Source organism: Perissodus microlepis, chromosome 10 (assembly GCF_051167445.1).
Source record: "Perissodus microlepis isolate ML-2025 ecotype Zambia chromosome 10, ASM5116744v1, whole genome shotgun sequence".
Taxonomy (NCBI): Eukaryota; Metazoa; Chordata; class Actinopteri; order Cichliformes; family Cichlidae; genus Perissodus; species Perissodus microlepis.
In genome coordinates, this window is record NC_140470.1 from 10,233,680 (window position 1) to 10,260,140 (window position 26,461).

The 26,461-nt window shown below is 41.4% G+C and overlaps 1 protein-coding gene across 1 annotated transcript; it reads right to left on the reverse strand.

Moving 5' to 3' along the window:
* Positions 1-3,836: 3,836 nt before the first annotated feature.
* On the reverse strand, positions 3,837-26,461 carry LOC146378799 (uncharacterized). Its single transcript, XM_084941847.1, has 5 exons — positions 26,347-26,461; positions 26,106-26,257; positions 9,617-11,715; positions 8,957-9,259; positions 3,837-7,272 (listed from the first exon to the last, which is right to left on the reverse strand). The coding sequence occupies exons 3-5, from the start codon at positions 11,697-11,699 to the stop codon at positions 7,007-7,009; spliced, it is 2,652 nt and encodes an 883-aa protein (XP_084797973.1). The 5' UTR covers positions 11,700-11,715; positions 26,106-26,257; positions 26,347-26,461; the 3' UTR covers positions 3,837-7,006.

The following is a 26,461-nucleotide window of genomic DNA, read 5'->3' on the forward strand; positions in this document are numbered from 1 at the left end:
GCAATGCTGAGTTGCAACTTTTACTTTGAAGGTGAACAGTCTCCATTTATGTTTTTCTACTGCCCAAATAGTAGTTAGTATAGTTAGTAGCAAGTATTTGCAGATAAACATGAAAAGTTACAGGCAACCATAGCAACTGGCTAGCAACCAAAGTGATCACTGGTCCAGTCCCAAACCCCTGCCAACCAGCTGGGGAAGACATATTTTTCCCTAGGAAATGGTGGTTGTGTCATATCCAATATGGCTGACAACGTTCTAGCAATGTGTGCAGGAAGTCAGGTGACTTCATGCGACTAGCCTCAATAAATGAATTCATGGATATTTGTGACTACAAAATTCACAAATTGATCTAGACATGTTAGGTGCCTACATTTTGCAAGGTACTGTACTTCAGTATGGACTGATGCACAAGGAAAAGGTTCATTGTGATGTGGTCCCCACAGTTACATATAGTTGATGCAGTATTGCTTTTATTTGAAGCGGTTATTACCAGGCAGATGCTGAGTTGGTTTTAACCTCTCTGTCTCTGATCGATCTGCCCCGGGGTGCTCCATCGCAGTGCTGTGAATCCCAAACCAGTTTTATATAATGATGAGCAAAGCAGATCTGGGTGGGGTGATCATAAGAATCATCAATTGCAATTGGTCATTTGTATTGACGGAAACCTAAGCGTTCAATACTTTCCAAACAGACACTACTGACTCCATTCAGAGAGTGCTGGTGATCGGTCAAGAGGGCGGGCGCACATCAGCCTATTACAGTGCACTGGATGTTTGTGTTCTCCGAGCGTTTACAGTTTTTTTTTCTTTTTTTAAAATGTACACCACACACTCCCAGACATAATCATTTCTCAGAATTTCTTTATTAAAAGAGCCAGTTCCAGTGTGGTTACTAGAAATAAACATGGAGAACAACTTCACAATCCAGCCATCAGGTTTTGCACCACACACTTTAGGGATGCTATTATGGTAACATTATCATATTCAGCTATAACCAACAAAAGAGAGACAAGACAGCAGTTTAATCACGTGATGGGAAATCTTCAGTCATGTCACCAACACAGGAACCCGTGTAATCAGAGCTGCTGCTAATCAAACATGTAAGAAATGGAAGAGAAAGTACATGAATGAACGAGTTTGTTAGCAGCCACTGTCCAGACAGCATTTCCACAAAGAACCTTATTTGCAGCTGGTGTGCTTTTGTGTTGCACAAGACTCCTGCCTGGATAAGAATTTGAACCCACATCACTGTTTTCATCATTTACATTTCAAAACTTTAAGCTTCCAAACTTCAGTCCTCTCTGGCAGGTCCCGGAAGCCTCAATGAAGGCCGGTGTACATCAGAGATATATATCAGAAGGCTGACACTGGCTGATTTGCTAGTTACAGATTCTCTGAAGAATATTTAAGAATAACACCACTAGTTTTTTTGCATATTATTTTGTGCTACACTATAATTTTTTGATGTATTGTTTTGGACTATTTCTGAGGTCTACTCAATATTCTCAGAGTTTATAAGACTCAAAGCATGTTTATGCTAAGAATATATTCTGTTTTACACAGATAGAAATGAAACCAGGTCTAAATATATTCAGGCAAAATGCCTGAATGTGAAAGTCAGGTAAAGAGTTTTTCTTCAGTTGAAGGAACTTTTTCCTTAGGCATTATTATAGCTCAGGCTTCAACTTGTCGACCAATAAACAAAATAAAACAACAAAAACCAGCACTGCACCATGACAACAGTGCTGGTTTGGGCTATCATTTACCACTGACGCTGTACTGAAGCCAGTGCTGGTGCAGAGATATTTCGGCTTTCTGAGAAAAAGCCCACATTTCGGGAATAAAATGTTCCAAAGTCTTACGTAGATGACTTTTACTGATTTCCATCTGAAGAAAATCATGGGAGACAGTATCTGTGGGCTGAATCTGCAAACCATTGGTACACTTCTTGTGTTTACTTCTCTCATAATTACTACCATCGGTAGTCCATCAGTAGCTGTCCAGTAGCTTTGGAGCCAGCATGTCTGGTGCCAACTTCTTAGCATTGATAGCGCATCTGGACTCACATGTGTGTATAAAAACAGTTAAAGATCACTGTGCTAACCACTGTTACTGTGAGCATGCATGATGAAGTTTAGCTGGTGATGAACATCAAAGCACAGCTGAAGCTCACAGGCAGCAATGTTTTAATAATTCGTCATCTACTGATGAAGACTTTTAAAATGTAATTTCATGGCAATTCATTCAGTAGTTATTTTGACTCTATTTAATAAAAATGTGCTTTTTACAATAATGGCAACACAAAATTGAAACCACTGAATTTAGTGGCTGTAGGCGCAACTGCTGCAAAATTCTCCAATGGTTGTTAGATGCTGTCCCCCAGTTTTTGTCTGCCAGGATTTTCTTCCATACCTTCTGCTACGTAACAACTGCCTCTCAAACATGTCAAAATGTGGGCTTATTTGCAAAGAACACTGAAGCAGAACTGCTTCCACATCTGCACCATCACCTGCTGAAAAAAAACCTCACGATGGTTCAAAATCGGTTAGGAATAATCAGCTAATTAGAATTCACCCATAAATTGTTTGTTCTGTGTTTGGAGTAGATTTAATCTGCAGAAAAAGACATCACAGACTTTTTAACCACTGTCAGGAATGAGATGAGCTTTTAGAAACTGCTACATTTGACTCTTTCTTTCCATCCAGTCATGCTTGTAAAGGAAGACCAACAGGACAGCTACAGATCCTACAGTTGTGCACAAAGTCGCTTTGAGATTAATACACCGCACCGAGGCAGCACAAAGAAGCCTGGATTGAATTCAAACAATGGAAGCAGGGCCTCTGTATTCAAGCCCACTTTGTATCTGTCACCTTTAGCTTTTGGCATTGGCTAAATGTGACGTGCAGAATAATAGTCTTTGTGATATAGCAGCATTGTATTTGTCACAGTGCACCTCAAAGAATTATGAAGAGTATAGTCGGTACATGAAGGTAAAAATGTTTTCTAAATACGAGGACCAGTTATTACAATATGAAAATATTACATTTGCTTAAGATTAACAATCCATTATGAAAAGGGTGGGAAGGGGGGCACAGAAGAGCATCACAGGTTCGATAACATGAGGTTTTTTTTAGGTCTCTGGAGGAAGAAGGACAGCGAATCAGCACAGCATTACTCTGATAGGCAAACCTGAAGAGTTCTTACCCCCTTTAGGAACGGGGTGGTCTACTTTTTCTCTTAAGTTACCTCATCATCATCATCATCATCATCACACCAATGAATCAATATCCTTAAACTCAGTATTTGGTACAGGGAGTAACACAATATCTAAAAAGAAGCAGTAAAATACAAACCAGGTTAATCCAGTTCCCACAAATAAGCAATGCACTGGTTTACACACAGTAACAACTTTCCTCTTTTCAAGTGCAAAAAAAGAGAACAAAAAAAAAAAGAAGAAAAAACTGTACGCACATACGGACACTCACAGAGACACTGGCCCTTCAGTTCATGACAATTAAAGAGAAACTTCCTTTCGATTTGTCTCTCAAGTACAAACATCTGAGGTCAGCAACGACTCGACTGCACAGCAAGTCCATACAGTGTAGAATTCAAAGAAATTGCTTCGGCAGCCACTTTGCATATAAAGTCTGTATAAAAGGAGCAATAGTAAGAGGCCCTCTTCAAACGTTACCCCTTCTCCTAACTGCGAGCTGAGCTGGAGAGACAGGAGGAGCGAACTGCACGTTTGGTTGATGTTTCTCCAGCTGAAATAAAGGCGAGAGGTAAAAACAGGAATACGGCGAGTTGAGCCCCCCCCAAAACACCCACCCACCCACTCCCAAGTTTACAGAGGTCTGATAACAGTGGATGCATTGCAACTCAAAGAAGATCCGATCCACATTATCACAGCAGAGTAGGAAGATGTCATTCCGTACAGACGGTCTTTCATATACAAAACAAAGAGTCATGTAAAAAACAGAAAAACAACAACAGGCGTACGTGGGTACACTCCAACATGATGAAGACGGTAGAAAAATATAGACCTTTTCTTAAAGTCACTTAAATCCAAAAAAGTTTCAGGATAATTTCTTAAAGTCTTATTCAAACTGCTTAACCTGAAGGCATTTTGGTTTTAGAAAATTGTATCAGGGGATTTTTTTAAATTACTAGTTAAAAAATGTGGAAGAAGCAACAACTAGGATTTGGTTAACATATTGTAAAATTAATTTAAAAGCTTTGAATTTTGTGAATTTGTCTGCAAATCTGGATTTATTTGGGTCGTAGCTTCCACCTGTAACCTGACATATTGTCACATTGTGGTCAGCTATGAGATTATTAAGAAACATGTTCCAAATCCTTGAACTTTACAGTCATTGGCAAGTCTGCACTACCACTTCTTTCTTCTGTCTTTAAAGGACTAAGAGGCGAGAGCACGGCCTACGACAGCTGGGAGGCTACAGCCCCCCTGCGACTCAAGATAAACAGAAAGGTTGGATTAATGGAAAACAAGCACAAATGTCCCCTATTTGTAGACCTTTCTTTGATGGACTGAGTCTTTATTTCTGTGCCTGTTAAACTGAGGCTGGGAAGAGTACTGCACATATGTCACATATGATATCAGACTAGAAAATGTATAAACTAATTTTCTACCTTAGCAGATTTCAAAACAGCAGCTCTAATCAGTTCACAGATGAGTTATGCCTCATTTAAAGCCTCACATTTATGCTACAGACAGACCACCACTGCACGACCCAAATTACTGCAACCATGTGCAATGAATTTGCGATCTTGTCTTTGAAATTGTTGCTCTGGAAACGACGACCCGATATGCAACCACTCGCAGTCAGCCGTCTTTAAAATGACTTTGGCCCAATGCAAAGAAGCAGTGAGACAGAGGTAGTCTGCTATCGGTCTGGTATCGGCATGCAGTCTGTTTGTGATAATACATGAGTAACTGTAAAAAATCAGTAAGAAGTCAAAGCCTGCTGCAGTCTCGACATAACCATAGACGACTTCCATTCAGAGTTCAGTCAGAACCTCTGAAATAGATCTATTTATTCTGAAATAGTGACATAGCTGCTGCAGGAACAGCAAGTTTACTGCAAAATGATACAGGAATTCAGCACTGTTGCTTTTCTATAGGAAAACGGCCAGAATCCAACCAGCAGACAACAAGTTGAGTCGAGTCCTATTGCAAAGAGATGCATCACAGACAGGTTTCTCTCATCGACGCAGACTGACTATAATCGAATGCAACATGATGGCAATCAATGTGACTGAGAGTGATTGCAGTCAGTTCAAATTGGACTGCAACTGTTTAGAGACAGGCTGCCTGGCGGGAGGCAACCTGTCTCTAAACAGTTGCAGTCAGTTGGGTGCAATTTCCTTGTGATTCAAAGTGGTTGCCTAGAGGTTATTTATTAGCAACTAGTTCGTAAGCAACTTAAGGGGAAGTCAGGTAACTATACTTTGCAATGAGATCGTTTTTAAATGCAAGTCTCATTGTTTTAGTATGTTACACCTTAAACCTGAATAGGATTTACATTTGTACTAATTCACAGTGAAACAAATGCCCTTTTCTAATCAAACCAAAGCCTTCATAGTGAAAGAGAATGCATAGTCATGACGCGCACGAGGAAGAAACTCAGTATGGAAAGCAAGGCGAAAGAACAGGGGCTAACAACATTAGCATCAGCTAAAAACCTCCAACTTGTTCACAAAGGTATGAAAATATTAAAGTATATTTGTCTCGAGGACTTGCAAAGTAGTAAAATTCATGAAAAAAATAACTTCAGCCCCGTTCTGGCGATCCCATTTATGAAACGACACCTAGGTCGCAATTAAAAAACGGTACAAAATAAAAGCATCTATTTTTCGCATTGCTGTTTAGAAAAACAAAAACAACACAAATTCCCCACAAACACAGAAATGAAACAATTTAGCTCACAGTTTCCAACCAGATAGGCTACGCTAACATTAAACAAATGTTAATGTTATATCAAACTATTGTGTGCTCTTTAATTTGAAAAAATATTGGGCCACGTCCCCTAACAGGACAAATTCATGCTTAAAAAAACGTCTCTCTTATAAAGTAACCACAAAAGAAACAACGCACACTGCACAGTGTCATCGTAGCAGAAAAACCTTTAAATATTTTTTGAAATCATAGAGTGTAAAAAAAGGTGTTGCGCTCTCATTCCCACTTTCATTACAAGCTTCTTTTAGTGTATTAACCTGCATAATAAGTGTAATGTTCAATACTGCACTGCTATTCTTTTCTACTACACAGGCTGCTTCACTCAAATAAAAACTGCCATTACCAGCGTCAAGCTCTGTTTGTCACGTTTTGTGATACGTTTCCCTCCTGGCTCCATAATGCTCTATTGCACAGTGTTTAAATTAGTAAAAAACAACAACAACAAAAAAAAAAATGTTAATATGAACCAAAAACACTGTCTGAGGTCTGCATGACAAATTCTTCTCGTCTTTGTGACAATTCAGTTGGTGATACTAAAACAAACGCACGGGAAATAAAGTGCATCGAAATGACCTCTGTGTTGCTACATATGGTGGAAGCATCCAAGCGGTTCAGTGGAAGCAGTATTAAAGTCCCTCCTTTCCATTTCTGCATGCATTTATGATTCATGGCAACAGAGTCAGTATCTTCCAATGTGTTACTGTGACTGTAAACAATGGGAATGGAAAGGAAGAGGCATTAGACGAAAAAGAAAAACGTGTTGAGATATCTGAGTGATGTTAGATATATACAAAATATTGGCACATTATCTTAAAAACAAGACGCTGGATGGAGATCAAGTTGTCTAAGAACGACTACTTAAACAACTGAACCGTCCAGTCTTTTGTCTCACAGTATGAAAAGTGCACTAACTGCCAAACACAACAGCATTTTCCAGTCCTCCCTTCATGCCTCATCAATGCCACTTCAGTCCTGCTCTCTCTTTCACCTGCGCTAACTCCCTCCATACACTCGCGACCCCTGACCCTTCTCACACCTGCGTCTCCACACCGTTAAGCTTAGGCATCAAGATGCGAGGAGTCACCCCAGAGTTGAGGTCCCTCTCGAACTCCAAAAGCTGGCCCATGAAGTTGAGATTCGGTGACACCACAGGACGGCGGCTCCGCACGTATTTGTAGGCATCTGTCATTGTCATGAGGGTGTGCTTCATAAGGTAGGCGATGACAATGGTTGCAGAACGGGACACGCCTGCCTGGCAGTGTACCAGCACTCCCTGTCCACTCTGATATGCCTCCTCTGTGGATGAGAGCAACAAAACGGATGAGCTCAGTTTTCATTCAAGAAGAAAAAAAATGACCTAACACTGCAAACACAAGTAACACACATTTAGCAACATGTACATCATCAGCACTTGCTTTTAATAATTCATTTCATTTGTAACTTTAAAGAAAAAGTTTTACCAGCTATTAAATAAACTTGTAGGTGAATCACAGAGTGCATGGCACAGAGTCAGCAATTCACTTCATAGACACTATAGACACTAACACAATAGCTTTTAAAGGAAACAAAGGAACTAACGATCACATTGCAAGTCACTGCCTTTCCTCTCTCTTTCAGTACAAAAAGAAAAATCAGGTTACCAGGCAACAATTATCGCAGACTACTGACTTCAGCTGAAGTCACAGCAAGGAGTAATAAAGCATCCCGCAAACACTCTGACACTGAGAAACCACTGTTTGAACATTAGCTCATGATTGAAAAATAAAAGTAACAGTAACAGCTACCTACTCGACGTCTTAATAAACACATGCTCGATGTCATTCACATCTTCTGGTAAGGGGAAGCTTGTTAACCTTAATTTTGCTACACTATCCTTTTATCAACAAGACCAACTGCGGGTCCTACCTGCATACCATGCAATACTAATTGAGCTCACTAGCTGTCGCAGTAATGAGACAGAGGCTTGTTTTTGTATTTGAAGAGCAGTGGGACCGTGACAGTTGAGATGCTGGTACAAATGAGTTCACCAGTTCAGACCAGTGTCCTCCTAGAAGTATGCCACTTGGAAGTCATTCAGGCACTTATTTGGACAAATTGATGTATTACCTTAATTAGTTTTAATTTCATTGTTCACTAGTACATAAAAACTACATTTATAGAATCAACAGTGAAATCTACTAAAACACTCTAAAAGGTTTGCTGACTTGGCCACAAAATTTTATTTTAAAAATAATAATTTTTCTTCTTCCAGACTTCTACGTCTTCTTTGGCCTCTCTCTCTTTCAAATAAAGTTTCTTAATAAAACAGGATTATCACCGCTTTGCTCTTGGTTAATGAAGTAATTTGATGCTGCTTCATGCCCAAATGCAATGCATTCTGTACATAACACATAAATTAGCACAGTTAAAAATTAGCATTGCTCTGATGTTAGCATGCTAGCTCCCACTCACAACAAAATTGCTAATTCTTGGCAGTAGGTTGACCATTTCAGGGCTGACACAGCTACTAGTTAGCACCTAAGCTGACATTTTTGGTAAAGGCTAACCCCTTTTTACATCTGAAAGATAGCTAAGATAGCATGTACTACGTCTCTCTCTACGTAATGCAGAAACTGATATCAAGCTTCTATATAAATGCTGGTAGGTCCACAAACAAGCTAAGCCTCCCATTATTTGGATTAGTATTTAAAATGTAATTACTAGTGGTGTCAGCGTTAATCTCGTTAAAATGACGTTAACGCCAAACCGCGCTAACGCGTTGACGCCGTGTAGCCTTCGCACGGGGCGATTCACGTTAACTCGCTAAAGGAGATTTGCCGCGTTAATGCGGTTATGGTGTTAATGTCATTTTAGCAAGATTAACGCTGACAGCACTAGTAATTACTAAAGTAGAACTTTTAACCCCTTATTACCTAATAAAGTAATCCCACCACAGTGCCCAACACTGCACACATCAATGTACAAGAGGTAGAGCACTCACCAATAAACTCAAAAACCTCCTCGAAGTACTGTCGAAGGTTTTGCTTGCTGTTGTCGGTGGCTGGGATCCTTTTGTAGCGCAGTCCAGAGCTGACGTGGTAGAGAGGCAGGTGTGTGGTCACGTTGACCACGTAGCCGATGTTGAGGCGTAGGAGCAGGTCCAGGTCCTGAGCATCTCTCTCATTTCCCAGATACAGGAAGGGCAGGATGGGACTGACCACAGCGTTCTCCGCATCGGGAGTCATCACAGACTCATCGGAAAGAGAAGCCGGCAAGGAAGAGGAGAGCGGCAGAGAGAGGCGCACTGGGAAATGATAGTGTCGAGAGGTGGTGTTAACTGTGAGTTAACAAGTAGCTGCTACAACAAAGCACCAAATCAAGAGAATACTTAAAAAATCAATACAATGCAACGACAGAAAACTAAAGTGAATCTGCAATTCTGTCCCTGATGCAAAAGTGGGTCATATTATTCTGTGTGCGTTATTGGTAGATTATAAAAGCAGGTTGCACTAGAACATTAACACTGTCATAAAATGGAGCTAACCAAAAGATTTTTGATCAACAACTGTGATCAAAACGAGCTGACACCAGCTATTATGACCCAGGTTTACATCACTGACCGCAATGGCCTCAACACAATTGGATTTTAAGCTGTTCTTACTTCTGTTGTTCTCCTCATCTTGCTCTCTGTTCAGGGAGTTCAAGGCCAGGTGAAGTGACTGAGCCGACGACAGAGTGTGTCCTCCCTCCCTGTCTCTCTGCCAAGGCTTGGGTTTGATTAGCGTAGTGGGGGCGGATGGTGGAGGGGAAAAGGACACAGGTGACGGTGGGGAGGCAGAGCGGGGAGAGGAGGAGGAGGGATATGCTGCGTCTTCGTCATGGTCAGGCCCATCGCTCATTCCCGCATCCTCGGCTTTATTCAAAAGCCTCTTCAGCGAGCTCCGACCGTCGTCGTACTCCGGTCCTGACCTGCAGCCCATAAAATCGAGGGCTGCCATTTTGCCCTGCTGAAGCCGCCTCCGTCCAGCGTGGTCTGTGAGCTGCGTCTGTGCGTACTCCTTGAGGTTTTGACAGTCCAGGAGAACGAGCCCTGTTCCATTACTGCCATTCTGGGTCTGACTCGCACAGGTTTTCGCGACTCCTACACCTATCCCAGCACAGTGATTTTTTTGAGCTTTAGAGTGGGTCATCTTCTTGGCCAATTCTTCGGGCCAGATGGTGCGCACGCTGTAGTCGTCATCATCGGCTTGATACACAGACATCGGATGAGCTGCTGGAATGCTTCTTCCTGGGGGTTTGCCTCTGCGAGGATTGTATGTGACCACTATGGGGTCGCTGCTGCAGTAGCTGCAGGTGGAACTGCCCGTTTGGGAAGCTTTGGGGTTGCAGCCTGTGACGCAGCTCTGTATTGCCCGCAGAGGGGCAGAAGAGGACAGCGGGGTGCAGGGAAGACATCCTCCTACAAGTTTTTTGCGAAGAATAGCAGGACTCTCAAAGTTTCCAGCCTCACCAGAGCAGGAGGCACAGCGGAGAGGTTTGAACAGGCCTGCGCGACACTCAGAAGCAGTGCTGTTAGAAGATGAGGTGTTAGAGGTGGAGGCGTTGGAGAGACACCCACCCAGATTTCTCAGGCCCATTTCTTTACCTCCTCTCTTTACTGCTCCAACATTGTGACCACAGGAAAATGAGGTGGAAGTGCTTCCACCACCTCCTTGAAAGCTAGCCGAGTGCCCTTTACACCCTCTGCATCTTACCAACCTCCAGCAGCCACAACTGAATGGGTGCGCGCAGTCGATGGTGCAGGTGTGGTCAGGGCTGGGGAACCCTCCAGCGTGGGAGGAGCAAGGAGAGAGGGGTAAACCATGAAGAAGGTGAGGGCGGTGATCCCTGGGTTGAGAGGCTGGGTGAGGCTGTCTACGTTGCTGAAGAGAGGCTGCGACATAGGTGGGTTGGGAGGAAGGAGATGGGGGGTAGGTGGAGTTTAGGATGGCAGCATGGGGCAAAGGGACAGAGTTGTGACTATTTAGGCTTTGATGGACCGGTCCCAGTTTGGTGCTTGTCCTGTGACCTATAGAGGAAAACTCGTGGTCACCTCTGTTAAGAAAACCAGTGTTTTCCTTCTCCTTTTCACTCCTAAACTTATGCTGATGCGCCTGGGCGGGGACAAACTGTAGGACCCCACCAGGGGCTGATGACAGCTGACGAATTCGCTGTGGCCTGTGTTCGACGCCACCTGGCCTCCCTGCAGTTCCGGTTTTTCTCTCACACTGTCCTTGTTCGAACCCTGAAGAGACACATTTCCCTCTGCCACTTTTTATACTCCCGCTACGCCCTAATGAGTTGCTGAATCCTCCCCCACCACCTCTTCCTCCTTTGTCCAATGACACTCTGATATCAATAGTATGCGTGTGTGAGGGCAGACGCGGGCCGAGAGTTACCGTGCCATTGCTGTGGCAGTGGCTAGGGATGTGTCTGACGGCCGCCGGGAGGACAGGTTGGTCGCCCTTGAATTTCTGCACACGAGAGGACCTGCGCTTGCATTCCAGAGTCAGAGATTTACAGGTGGGTGAATAAAATTGGGACTGAGAAGGATGGAGATGAGCAGGTTGAGCGACTTGTCCATTGGAGGAGGCTGTGAGATGAGAGGAGTGCTGCGGGATAGTCTGTGGGGAAGCCTCGCAAAGGGCTAAATTTTTGGGGCGCTGAATGACCACTATGCGTTCGTCAAGAGGGAGGGGAGGCATCTGGGTTTATGCAAAGCTGTCCAGTGAAAGGGGAAAAAGAGAGATAGAGAAAATAGTCAGGGATTTAGTCTTAGTTCACATATACACTGGAAATGAGGGGCACACTTTACATTCCTTCAGTTTAGATGCAAACAGCACATGGTCATAAAAGATTATGAACATTGCCTTGCAGCTCCTGAGTTGTATGACGTACACAGATGCAAATGAAAGATTTTTTGTAATTACAGCTTTCAGTGGTTTTTTTTGAAGAGCAAAATTATTTGTGAAATGTAAAGTAAAGCTCCAAATCCTCAACAATAATGACAACTATTTTCACAACATCAACAGCTTTTTAGGTTTTGTATATTTTTGTAAGTCACCTGTAAAGGTGTCTTCCTCGTGACAAACCATGCCAAGAGTGAATACAAAACACCCGACCAACAATCTCTGTTTTGACCTTTATTAACTTGGTGGTATTTCTCTTCATACTTGCTGCAAATGAAAGAGAAATTCTATGAAGTGAAGACCCATAGAGGTGCATGTTTAAGGTGAATGGATATCACAGGAGTAATGACTTTTAAGGAATCCATTTAAACATGCACTGCACAGTCTCAGTCTGCTTATACCAGGGCCAGTGGACAGACGCTTTAACCTTCATCTGTATTTATAGGAATCTGACATTCAGTTTGAAACTGCTCCCGGGTAAACCTGTTGGCATTCAACTGTGAGATTCTGAATCCAAAGGTTCAAGAGTGTGTACCTGTTTGCTGTTAGCAGCAAATAATCCTAGCTAATCCTGATAGCAGTGAGGCTTCTTAGCAGCTCTGTTGCAAAAGCTGCATCAAACAAGCTTCAGTAACCTTCATCCCTCTGATCTCTGATAGGTCCCCAACAAGATGTGTGAACATGAAATAACAGACCATGTTAAAAGCAGCTGAATATACTGCTGAACATAGTATGTTCTGGATGTTAACATTATGTAGCCTTTATTTTGTTTGTATGCTGAAATATGTATGTGGATGCCAAGCTGATTTGGGCACTTAACGTTTTTCAATCTGTTGAATTCGGCACAAAATGTCTTTTTGTATTTCCGTCTCTGCAGTGCATTTTCACTGCGGAACATCCTAGTGACTCACAGTTAGCTAATGGCTCAGTGAGATTCTTCACTTTGTGATTATCTGAGATGAAAGACTTCCTGCCCACAGCCATTAGGCCGTTCACCCTGTCTTTGGTAGCAACTAATTTAACCACATCCTTTGGGCCAATTAAAAACAAGCATTTGTCCAGGCCATGGTATAAACAGAAGGTCACCACGTAGACAACACGGCTCAGCTGGAGAGAAAGTTTTCACATCATGACGCAGCAAAAAGAGATGAAGTCAGTGTAATAATAAAACACACATCGAAGTGTCTGTATAGCATTAAACCATCTGAATGAGTAATGCTTCTAATAACAGGTCGCTGCAGTTACTTCACTATGTCAGAGTTGAAATTTTTACACTTTTTTTGGTACATTCATTACAAACTAGGTCTGCTTTGAAAGGTTAAAATGACATATTATTGTAGTTGAGGTAAAATCCACCCACTGGCACGTATACTCTGTCTGTGATGTTCACTGTGCCGTGAGTTGTTTGGTTGATGGATGCTTTAATTTCCTTTTTGCCACACTAGCAGACATGGTTGCACTGGTGCCAGGGCTGGTCAGCTGGGAGGATATTAGGATGCTAATGTTCACGTTAAGCTCTAAACACAGTTTTCTCTGACAAAGAAAATTAAAAACTATTCGTTAACTCCTGCCTTTACTTCAGCCATAAAAGGTGTACAGCCTGGTTAACCTTATAGCCGGGGGAGGCTGTTTTAATGTCTGCTTGTTTAATGTTTAATGCTTTGGGATTGAAAATTTGGTATAAACTGGTAAAGTGTGAAAGGGGCAACTGATTTCAGTCACTGAAAATTGATTTCTGGACCTAAGCCTTTTCTGTATGCATCAGTCTCATAAGCCCAGAGCCCTGGAAACTGACGTTAGTTAAGAAAAATGTGTATTTTCTGTCCGGTTGGTTTGTTGACAGTTGCCAGATGAAATCTGCTACACCAAAAACCTCCTTGGTTGCTAAACATTTACATGGAAGATGTTGACTTGTCTGCAAACATTCACCAACTGGTTGCCCAGTGGCACTGAAACAATGCAAATCTTCTTCAAAGTTAAAGTTGTGCCTTGCTACTACAAACAGAACCTTTCAACTTTTACTTTGAAGGGAAACAGTAACCATTTCCATTATGTGCCACACTTTTCTGTTTCACTACCACACAGCCAGAAGTTAGTGACTGCAGATAAGTTGGTGCCCTCTATGGGTGTCCATGGCGATTGTGCAAATGAGCAATGATGCAATCTTAAGGAGGTTTCTAATGCAACCCTGTACACCTCGTTCTGACCATTTTCACCTACCAGCAACCATTTGCCGACCAGTTGGAGAAGTCGACCAGTGGTTGCCAAGCGGTTGCTGACCAGTCTCTAGGCCTGTGTCACTGGGGCTCTCATTGTTTTTAGCATTTTTTTGATAAAAGACCTAAATAAATGTTTAATTTGTCATCCACAGCTTTTTATTAGCACTGTTCATGTGTAGAACACCTTTAGGCTAAGCTTTTAGATACTCATCTACTTTAATACTTTAATACTTCAAAAATGAATCACAAACTAAGATGGTTTAGAAATGAACCTTTTTGTAGTACAATAAACCTCACAGCATTATATTAACTTCTAACCACCTTTTGAATGTTGTCATCTCAGACGCCTTCCTAGCTGTAATTTTAATTTTCGGTATTTGATCACACTGACTGCTGCTAACCAGGCACTTGCAGTGGCTGGGTTTCACAGACTGACCCTCAGTGTTTATTTCTTTCAATTTAACCCTCAGCCTAAAAGCGTAAAGGCACTCCCTATACTGATCTTTTTATATTAGCAGATCTAGCAAACTAGAAGACCATCAATCAACCTGGTAAATTACATAGAGCTGTTTTTAGAGAGTGATTGTTGAGAGTGGATTTTCTTTTTTAAGCTTACAACTGTGAAGCAACATTCAAAAGTCTCTCAGCACAATGGGAGACTAATAGGTTAAAGTGGGTGCTGGGAGGAACAGATAGCTCGGGACGACACCAGCTGACAGAAACAAAAGAGGGTAGAGATAAACTACAGGGAGGCAGATTATAACGTGACACTATAAAGCACAGACTACGGGGAAGGAAGGGACACGTCAAAGTGATCTGGGGATGCCTTCGGTCCCACCACAACACAGTTACCAACCCATAGAGAAAGCAAACCGCGCTCCAGTGTCCCCATGCTTATATCCACGCACAGAGTCTGGTGATGACATCCTCATCTTTTTTTCCTCTTTCAGCCTTGCCTGTGGTGAAGGGGGTGGGTGTTACAATGACCCAGTTTTGTCATGGTGGAAGTCTCTATCACTCTGATTACTTTTCTGTCACATGCTGTAAAGTGCAGGCTGGTTAGTGGCATTTTCACTCAGCTACAGAGAAAAAAGGAAAACACTCAAAGCACACCAGTGATGTTAGCATGTTGTTTCACAGCAAGAACAAAAGACACCACAGCTTTTAAATGAGGAATTCTGCCTAATCTTCTAAATTAAGCCCATTCAGTGCTTCAAAGGCAACATTAAAGATTGATAAAAGATCCTATTTTCACATCTGCCAAGGAGATTGGATGTGATTGGTCTGGTTGGCAGGGTTAGATGGATTTCAGAGGTCAGGTTTGGCCAAAATGGACCAAACCAAAAGGATTTCTCCAAGATTTCTTAACATTATTTATAACTGTGAGATAGAGCATTTAATTAAAATTGAAATAAGAAAAACTTGATGTTTTCAAGAAAATATCACAAAGTAAGAAGAACAAGAATTTCTTGATTTAACAAGAAATTGAACAAGAATTAAAGAGCAGCGGCTCCAAACTTTTTTTAAGCAGTTATATAAAACAAGTTTAAAGGCCCTAGTTACAATTGAGATGTTCTTTAGTTTTTATTTCTCTTATTCAAATAACTCCTCAAATTACACAACATTTAACAACATGTAAATATGTGTATGCAATATGAAACAACAGAAAAAGAGCCATATTTGTGCAGTACAGGAAATCCTGTACTTGGAGGACGGTTAACAAACCCCAGCAGAACAAGTACTTTTTATGCTAATACTTTAAGCACATTGGGTTGTTAGTACGCGAGAATAAAACAAGGGTATGAGAGCTGTTGATAAAACGATTAATCAAATTTGTGTTTAATTAGCCGTGTTTATGTAAAATCACTGCAGTCGGTTGGTCCTAATTAACCTGCTCGCCTAATGGAATCTGATAAAAGTCTGCCAACATGCTGTACATGCCGAGGGCTGACGCATTTCCAGTAATTGTATTTTTTTAAAAAAAATAATAGTGAGGGTACAAAGTGTACAGGGTTTGTTTGAAGCTTTTTTAAAAGGGCAAACTCATTGTTTTGTGATCACAGAAACAGGCTTGTTATTTTCAATTTAGGATTTGACAGTTTTACATTGCTGGCGCCTTGTTAATAGCTGAAGTTGACAGATCCTAGGCTGTCTCTAATTGCATCCAAAACACACACACACGCACACAGGTGCACAACAAAGAGCAGTCTGTTATTGCATATTGGCAGAGCATGGGCGCAAAAGGGACTGGCTTATCGCTCACTGAGATATTAAAGAAAGTTAGAAAAGAAACCCTTTCATCATTTTAATGGGACAAATTAATGTGTTACTAACTCTGACTCTTCACACAACATTTCAATAATGGTAAATAATGCTGTTGTATGTAATACGTAAAGTGTATTAGTCTCATAATTCATATCAGTATGTGCACAAAGCTAACTAATATGTTTTGAGCACTTTTCTGAGGATTCTGTATGAAACATTTGACAGCAGGCTACATGAAACTGAATAAACAAGCACCGCAGGATGAATGACACACACACACACACGCACGCTCATGTGTGAATACTTCAGGAAAAATATCTATACTCTGCTAAGCTTTTAAATCACATTAGCTGCTTCTGAATTAGAGCGCATAAAAGTGAAATGATTTGAAATACAAACTTTTGCACTTTAAAAGCAATATTTTAGGGGGGAGGAAAAAAAAAGAGTGCCACTCAGTTTCTGTTAGTAAAAGCTGCATGATCCTGCGGGGGAGATCATGACGCCCTCCCTCGGCTCATATTCCACCAGCAGAGCAGAGATAACGGCTTTACAGTCACAGGCGAGAACCAGAAAGAAAAGGTAGCCTTCCTAATGTTTTTCCATACGACTGAACTCTCCCACAGCAAAGAAATATCTGCAATAAAATTATAATTTCCTTGAATGAAGCATTAAGAGTGATTTCCTGTGTCAACCAGGCAATTTTAAAGAAATCCAACAATTTTTTTTCGAGAACAAAAGAAGTGCATCCTGATATGCATTACACAATAAGGCCCTCATATGCATGACAGGAGGACAGTGTAAAGCTTACAGTGGGAGGGCCATTGCTGCATAACCCCACAGTGATCAGTCACAGTGCTGATTTAGGCAGTGTGGTCCATTTCTAGCTGCAGAGGCGTTGCAGTGAGTGTTTTTGGGGACAAGCTGTTGAGGGGAGGGAGCTGGTATTTTTTGGGAGCAGATGGTTGTCTGGCTTTGCAAGATTGATAGCGATATTTCTGCTTTCTCTCCCCCCACCCCCGTTTTAAGTAGCTACTTCATCACAATGCACCTTACAGCAAACACAGAGCAGACAGCAGCAGAGCAAACACCACTTTGAGGATGCTCAATAACTCTAAATGGGTTGATTTAAAGAATCTCTTCCACTGCTATGTGGGGTTTTTTTTGTCATGCTTTTTTTAAGGGTTCTTGAGCATGAGGATGGCAGGAAACTTTGTCATCTTGAGTCACTTGTTTCCAGAGGCTGATGAACAGGCTGCTTCTGTCAGAGGACGATCCACATTTCCACATTTTTGCTTGTGTTGAGCTGACAGTGGGCACAAAATGACAAGAGGCGGCCTGCTGCTCTCTTTGCTCTTCCGCACACATAAGCAAACGGACAGATGGAAAGAAAGAGTTATGGGCACTGGACACAAGCTGGTGTGAAAGTTAGTTAACAGATTTCTGTAGTGTAAAGTGTCAAATGTAAAGGAAATGTGTTGATTCAAATTATTGATGGACGCTCACTAATAACATATAATAATAAAATGAATAAAGTAAGCTCTTTATGCCTATGTATTACCGTTTGGTGAAGATTATGTCATCATGTAATGTTATAACGCTGGATGACTCCCATTTAAAATCACGAAGCAATGCAAGAGCAGGACTATATGTTCTGCACTTTGAAAAATATATTCTTTTCCTTTCTTGCTGGAAGTAAAACAAGGAGATCAATACCACTCTCAGTTTAATGGAAGGTTCGCTGCAGGACTATTTCTTCCTGGAGTCTTGTTGTCCTCAAATTTAGAGTAACAATATTTCAGTGGTGACTGTTTCTGTTTTGGAAATAGCCCTACATGCAGTTCCCCTTAAAAGGTTCCCCCTCACTTTTGCACAGCTTGAACAAATTAATGTATTACATATTAAGCTTTAAAGGTAAGCGCATGAACATTCAGTAGCTGCTAACCAGCTGGCAGTCTTTTGCGGGAGAGAGGGAAAAAATCGATACAGCAGAGTATCACGATATTTTGATATTGTAGCAATACATTGAAACCAAGTATTTTAACAAGAGGGCTCATCTCATGCACCAGCACCCTGAGATAACATTGGCTGACCAATGAGTCTTTGTCAGTGAGCACAACTCGAGTTGACTCAACCTAACTGGCTGCCAGCTGGTTGTATTCTGGTTACACTGCTGTAGAACAGTAAGGTTGTTGAGGTCAAATGTAATAGTTAAATGTGAATTTCTGTCTTTGTTGACAGCAACACATCAAAAATGTATCACTTTTAATTGTTATATTATAATAAACAGATTGTATATAACTCCAAAATTTACCCTATTCAATTTGAGACTGATGTCAAACTGATTAATGGGAGTGTGCTTGTCAATCTCATCAATCTAACCCCCCCCCCCCTCCCCCCATAAGTAACTGATGGGATATAACTTTGGATAAAATACATATTGTCAAAGCTTAACTTTGAAGATTGTGATTTGTAGCTGAAAAAAGGTGATAAATCAAAATATACATTACTGCAATGCTAAACACATTGCAAAATCGCAATATTATCTTATTGTGAGTGAAGTATTGTGATAGCATCGTAGTGTCTGGTGAGTCTCTGAACTCTAATGGTAGCTGGTGGAGTTGCAACCTGCTCAGTCAGCCTGAAAAATCTGCCCCCATAGTAATGATGGGGGCATTAGACCCATGAAGGCTGTGGCAATAACACTGTGAATTGTGATCAATCAGCGGTTTGTTGTACATTTAGCGTTTGAATGTTAATCGACACATTTTGAAATTTTTGGGAACAGAAAAAAACAAAGACAATTGTGTACTTAAAATAACTTTTCTCATCACAAAACTCTTTGCAAAAAAGTGCAGACTAATCCTTTAAAATTCTAGCTTAAGATAAAAGCTAATTTTTTTCTACATATATGACTTAGTGATTTTAGTGGCTTAGTGAATTAGACCAATTACTCTATGTACCTCTATGTCTTCATTAAAGAGTAAACAGAGCAAGTTTCCTTGACTTGCACGGATGTTGATGGCAGAGAATAATGCACCAATCATCAGGGCCTGTCAGGACTTAAACACTCAAGCGTGACTTGGCATTAAACTTCAACAAGCCAAGCAGCAGAAAACTCCTCCTCTGTTGTACTGCTAAACACTGATAATACACTTGGCTGACCACCAAAGCGTTGTGGGAAACATCCAGTCCAGAAGCAGCCAAGTACCAAGCGCACAAAATTTGTTCTACATGTAAGCAAAACACATACTCTGCCCATCGTCATTGGGTGCCTTGACAGTGGAGTCACGGCAGTATGTAGTCTCCCCTTCAACACGCCCCAGGGTAGAAATGTTAATTGTGACAGCAGTGGGTTGCAGATAGGAAAAGAGAGCAGGGAGCGAGGCTCCGCCTGCCCATCTTAAGTATGATATGAATGATAATCACTAATAAAGCACCCAGCACAGATAGCTGGTTGCCAAAGTGGGTCAGAATCAGATGTGAATAACATTTTGACACAGAAACAAGTAGGTTAATGTGTCAGTGTCAGGTGTTATTGACCGACTGAGGTATGATTGTGTATTACATATTACATAGTAATTAATTACACTACTCTATGTATTAGTAAATTAAGCTTTGGCTGTTCTAGGTGTACACTCAGCTTTAACATCATTCTTAAGACGTGTGAAACTCGTTCACGCACTATAAATGTTTTTCGGACTCACCTATGCTTAATGTGAATGTGACCGTTCACAGCGACTGTGTAATTTTGTAGGACAAATTTGTGGCATTTATTTCTTTGGAGCAAACTCGATTTTCAAAATTTTCACATGCAAATAAACAATATTGACCAATCAGAATCCTGCAATTGGCAACAAAACGTACACCGTTACTGAATATACAATCTGACTATCTCTGAAATTATTTCTCTACCACCGCAGATGTGAGCTCAAACTTCCCCACTGAAATCCTGAAATATGTACGAAAGCCGGCGTGATACAGCTTCAACTCCTGAATCAAACCATGAAATTCTCCCTTCTGTTGCCTTATTGTGAGAACCCAGAATCTCTTTTTCTTCCTTTTCTTGTTTAGAAACATCAGGAACAGCTCACCATCGCTTCTCGTCGACTCAGTTTTTTCGTAGTAAACTTTACCGTCACATTCTTGTCCTTTTGTGCAAGAAAATTAACATCTACAACACTGTTTTACATTAATGTGTGTCAGAAAAAAAGGGATTGGATTGCAGTAGTATATTATTTGTAACAAAGCTTTGGAAGCGCATTTAAAATAGCATAAATAATGCGTTATCAACGTCAGGCTTTTCTGTAATGACATCAAGTGACAACTACTGACACCTCAGACTAAGTGAAGTTAGACAAGATAAAGAAACTAGTTTTTAAAAAAGTTTGGTTATTGTGTGCGTAAGAACGGCACAGAGATGTGTGCAAGTCATTGTGAGTCACACTCTAATCAGACGTTAGTCGCACATCTAATGATGCATTCACTTGAGACAAAGGAAATGTCTGGCAACTCACTTGTATGTGATGACTTCGTTGTGACTCAGATGCCCAAATCAGAGTATTTTGCCAACAAAGGCATGATAATGTTACAATAATGACACACGAGGATCGTTGGCGGCCATTCTTAAATATCCAACATCTCAAGTAAAACACCCTGCTGTTTGGCTGAAAAGGCATTTATGCTCTCTGTGCGTTAGTTCTTTGCATGCTTTAATTTTTAACAGCAATCGGTCTCAACACAGCTTCCACCACTACGGGCTAGGGAGGCAAAGTCAAAATAATTACATCACCTAATCGCCACAGTCAGCAGACAGAAAGTGATGGAAGCAACAGCACAAGCTGGCCAATCAGTGAGCATTAAGTCAACTCAGTTTATGAACATAGCACATTTGAACACAACAGACGTTGTCCAAAGTGCTGCACCGCAAGAAGGATTATCAAAAAGCCATGCAAATAATTTAAGAACAATTAACACCGAGACAAAGCAGTGATAGGACGTGTGGTGTTATAACCCTCACACATCTGTGCAGTTCTTCTTCTTCTTCTCCTTTTCTGAATTTAACAAAAATGCCAAATACAACCTACCAACTGAGGAGAAAACCAGTGCTAATCACCGGCTTGTGCTTTTACCTGGGCATGTTCATCAAAGCACTGGGTCAACTGTACAGCACAGCTGAATGATTAGCCTCAGCGGGGTGATCAATAAGCCCACAACTGACCGTGTCACATTTAAAGAGCCATATTAACAGGAAAAACGCAGCCCAGGGCACGTTTATGTTTGAAACTGGTTTGCCTCTGTGTTATGACGCTGCAGATGTGCTTTGGTTGTAAAGTTAGGTTAGCGAATCTAGCGCTAGCACTCTGTTTTGCCTCTCACCGTCGTCTCATCAGCATCACCACAAGCACAAATAAACACTCACGGTCTTCCTCTGGACTCTTGTTCACATGGACATTTTAAAGGCCATTAATTGTCAGTGTGTTTTAATTCGTTGCTGTTTATATGCTGTATTCTTAAACCTCACAAAAAAACAATGATGCTGTGGGGTGTAACAGCACAGTGTGCTGGTTAAACAATGAGGAAGGCGTTTAAGCTCTGTGCAGCTTTATCGGAACGCCAAAGAAATGACAATCCTAAAATAGAAATCTAAGAATAGACAGTGAGAAAAGGAGCTCAGGAAGAGGTTTTGTGGTTGTTGGGACTTGAGCCCTCTGTCAGGTAAAGATAAGAAGAAAAATATTCTTTGAATATATAATCTCTGTAAAAAGAACGCCGTCTCAATTACCTTTAAAACTCTTGAAATGTGCTCGTTTCCATCCACCGGATTTCAGCTCACACTGTAACTTTCTGACATGGCGACTCTTACAAACAAAGGTAAAAAAAAAAAGTCTTAAAGATTAACTGTCAAACAAGATGTAACAACGCGTAGCGAAGCCCTCTGAGTGACTGTGTGTGATCATTTGTTACAAGGCTTCAACTCTTCACAAGGCTAAACCAGTGAAGGGGGAAGGTTTAACTGGCGGGCAGGAAGGCTTTAAATCTAGTTTAAGACCGCACATACACAAGAACCTTTGGAGGAGCAGAGCAGAAAAGCTCCACTGGGTCCCAAATCATTTCGTCTCTTGCGGGTAACACCGAAACCTTATGCTATTTGACAGAGAGTTGCTCAACTCGAACAGAAAAAAAAAAAGTCAACAGCAGCATCTGTTAGTTGCAGCGTGGTAACAACACTCGGTTTCTATTTTTCCCTCATATCCTCGAAAAGAAACCCCCTCCCCTAAGAAAGTATGAGTGTGCATGAAAATAATAATACAGGACACCCCGGGGCTGTCGCGGCATCTCTCTCAGCGCCAAGGCCGGCCGACGGCGTCAACATTTAGAAGGAGGAACGCTTAATGATTTAATCATTACTAATGGTGGGAGTGATTCTGAGGTCACGTTGGGAGGATTCATTTGAGGTCTGGAGCCCTATATGGAGCCGGATCACATGTTTCAGTGTATTATTTCATATTAATCAGACAAGCTGTCATTGGCTGTTTCTTTAAAAAGAAATCATGGTAATCCTGTGGGTTATTCCGCACATTGACCTGGAAAAACTCATTCACGCATTCGTGACTTCCAGGTTGGACTACTGCAACTCTCTTTACATTGGTCTTTCCTCCACCCTTCTCGTTAGATTGCAGACTGTCCAGAATGCAGCGGCACGCCTTTTGACAGGTAGCAGGAAGTTTTCTTCCATCACTCCTGTTCTTGCTGGCTTGCACTGGCTTCCAATTAAATACCGTATTCAATTTAAAATATTACTTTTCACCTACAAAACCATTAATAACTTGGCGCCGAGCTACCTCAATGAGCTTCTCAGGTTACACACTCCTATCAGAGCACTTAGATCTGCTACCCAAATTCTTCTGGAGCAACCTCGTTCTCGGCTGAAGTCTCGTGGTGACCGTGCGTTTGCTGTAGCTGCCCCGGTCTTATGGAACAACCTTCCTGTTGCTATCCGGACGTCTGACTCTATGCCACTGTTTAAATCACGGCTGAAGACTTATTTGTTTAATCTTGCCTTTCCACCTAGTTAACACTTGGTGTGCGTTGTACATTTTTATCCGTTATGCTTGTGAACTACTTTTATATCTTATGATTGTCAAGGTTTTTATAATTGATACGTGCCAGGTCCTTTCTCTTTTCCCTCCCATCTCCCTTTTCCTATTTTATTTTTGTCAAGCACCTTGGTATACCCTTGGTTTTTTAGTGTGCTTTATAAATAAAGTTTATTATTATTATTATTATTATTACTCACTTGGCCATATTTAGTGTACGTTTGCCTTTAAATAAACTAGTAATGTTTCAGAACTTCACTTGCATAGTAACCACTTTAGTGTTCGTTTCCCATTTGTAAGACGTCTTGTTATAAATGATTTAGGATCCATGTATGAAAAGCAGTGACTTCCTGTATTTGAGCATGCAGATAACAACACATATTAGTTTTCCCTTTTTTAAATACCAGCTCGTAATCCAAATTAAATCATCTACTTTTAACTGCTTGCCACCAATTCAGAGCTCCCGTTTCAGTCAGTCATACAGTCCAGCAGTCTCCAACCCAACCCTTCATTCATTACCATCATTACCAATACTTCAATGTATATGTTATGTTGTTTTATATTATTTTATTTTTTATTTTTCTTCCTTGCACTTTTCTCTTTCACACTATAGAACGCTCTCTGCTCTCTCACTTGCCCCCATTAGGATAAATAAAGTTATCTGACTCTGAATCGTTCACTTCTCCTCACAGCAGGGTTGCAAATGTGATCAGTTAATCTCCTGTGGTCTATAACACGTCAGAGAGCACGAAAAGTTTTAAACTCAAACATATTCAATTTTCCATGAAACAGAGAAGAACCAGCCAGCTCCACTCTGGAGAAGCTACTGAGTTTGCTGATTCATTTCAGGTAACCATTACAATCAAACCCTGTGATCACTTAACAGTCATCCTGACTAGTCTGCTGACTCTGACTTTGGGTGTGACAACAGAAGACCTGTTTGAGGCCTTTGTCCATTTACAGAGGATTATGCACATCCACATGGAGAAAAATGCTACTACGGTACTAAGTGTTTACTCTTTAGTCAACACTAGATTTATATTTAAGATGCCAAGTTATCATTGCCATTTTATATCTTGGCCAGTGATTATTGTTGGATCTGTATGATGCAATGTACCTGCTGTACTTTTCCATGAGGAACTTTCTAAGGACACTGAAATACTGCAGACACACACATTATCATTATATATAGTGTAAAAGTAGTACATAGAGAGTGATTTTGGACACCTACGTGACTGTAACATTGTTTCTATGGTTTCCTGATGTGTGTGCCTTCTGACATTAAACTCAAGCACATAAAGAATATGCATACTCATCACAGGGAAGATGAGGGTGTTAACCTTCATGTCCTTCAAGCTACTACATCACTCTGATGTGATCATAGATTTTTTTTTTAAAGTAATCTCAAGTGATGCTCATGTTCCTGTGTTTTATATATAGGTTGAAAATATTTCAGAGTTAATCAGCTGCTGTTAATCAGTTTAACCACTTTTTAAATGCCACCTTGATGTCTCTTCCCTTGGTTTAATAGATGGAGGTTTTTAGCATTGTCTGACAGAAGCGTTGGACCATCAGCAGAACTGCTCGTGCTTTCACCTGGACAGGTTGACCGAAGCACTGAGTCAACACTGAACAGCAGAGCTGAACGATTATTCTCAGCGGGGTGATCACTAAACCCACAACTGACTGTGTCAGGTTAAAGAGCCATATTAATAGGAATAATGGAGCCTAGGGCAGGTTTACATCTGAAACTGTTTTGTGTCTATGCGATGCCACTGCAGTGATTCTCCTGCAGATTTGTGTCATTGGTAAAGTTAGTGAAGCTGCTAAACAACCTGCATGCTTCACTCTGACCACAGCCTAACTGTAATCCACCAGCCTCCTGTGTAAATGGTGGAGGTACAGGTCATCAGTCACTTACATAGGCTGGCATATTAATGTGTGTCTGCACCTTCATCTCTCTGTAAATGGCATCAAAATCTCTGGATCCTGCTATTTAAAACAACAAGCTCTCCTCATCTCATCAGCACCACTACAAGCGCAAATAAACAGTCGCATTCTTCCTCTGCACTCATGTTTACTAAAGGCCAGTAATTGCCAATCTTTTACTTGTTGTTTGTGCAGTCGGTAGATGGCGCACCGTCTAATTTCTCCGTATTTTAATCGCATCACCGTGGCACGGTCTTTTAACCTTTACTATGACGAGAAATGAAGCTAATGCGGGCCCGGGCCAGCAGGCCTGTACCTTCACTTCCTGCCTCTGATGAAGCGTGGACGTGCATAATTAAGAGTTCACGTGTCGTTCTTTGCTTAGCCCCTCCACGGGGCTGCAGTTATTTATCACAATAAATGGCACACGCCGCTTATCACTGCAAACACAGATGACTGATGGCATCCGGCAGCCAGCGCTGAAATGCACGATCATGCTTCTTCTTCTTGTTTCTCTCTCTTGCATTCATATGACTGCACAATGACGGCGTTCAGGAGCAGATCTGTGCTGTGAGATAAACCGTTTGAAAGCAGATGCTGATGGGGGACTATCACAGGCTGCAGGCCGACCGGACCGTGCACTACGACGACTTACTCAATAATAAATTTAAATAAAAGATAACATCACTTACATCAAGAGTGGCAGTCCCGTAGTGTTTTCATCATTTATGCGCAGCGGAATGAGAGCTCCTCATGTCTGCAGTGGCCCGAATAGCACGACCCGATGTGTTGGTATGATCCAGATGTGTAACACCTTCCCCTGCCTGCTCGTTTGTACGTGAAGCTTATTAGAAAAAGGAAAATCACAAATAAGAATAATTTCTTTAAAAAAAACTGCTTTGACTAGACGATGCACAGCTCTGCCGGACTCACAGTAAACAGATAAATTAGGAAATGTCATCAGGGGTGCTTGGCTAACTCAGCTGGCGTCACGTCTGAGCGTGTGTCACTCTGAGCTGCGAAGCGTGTGTGAGGAGACAGTGACGGG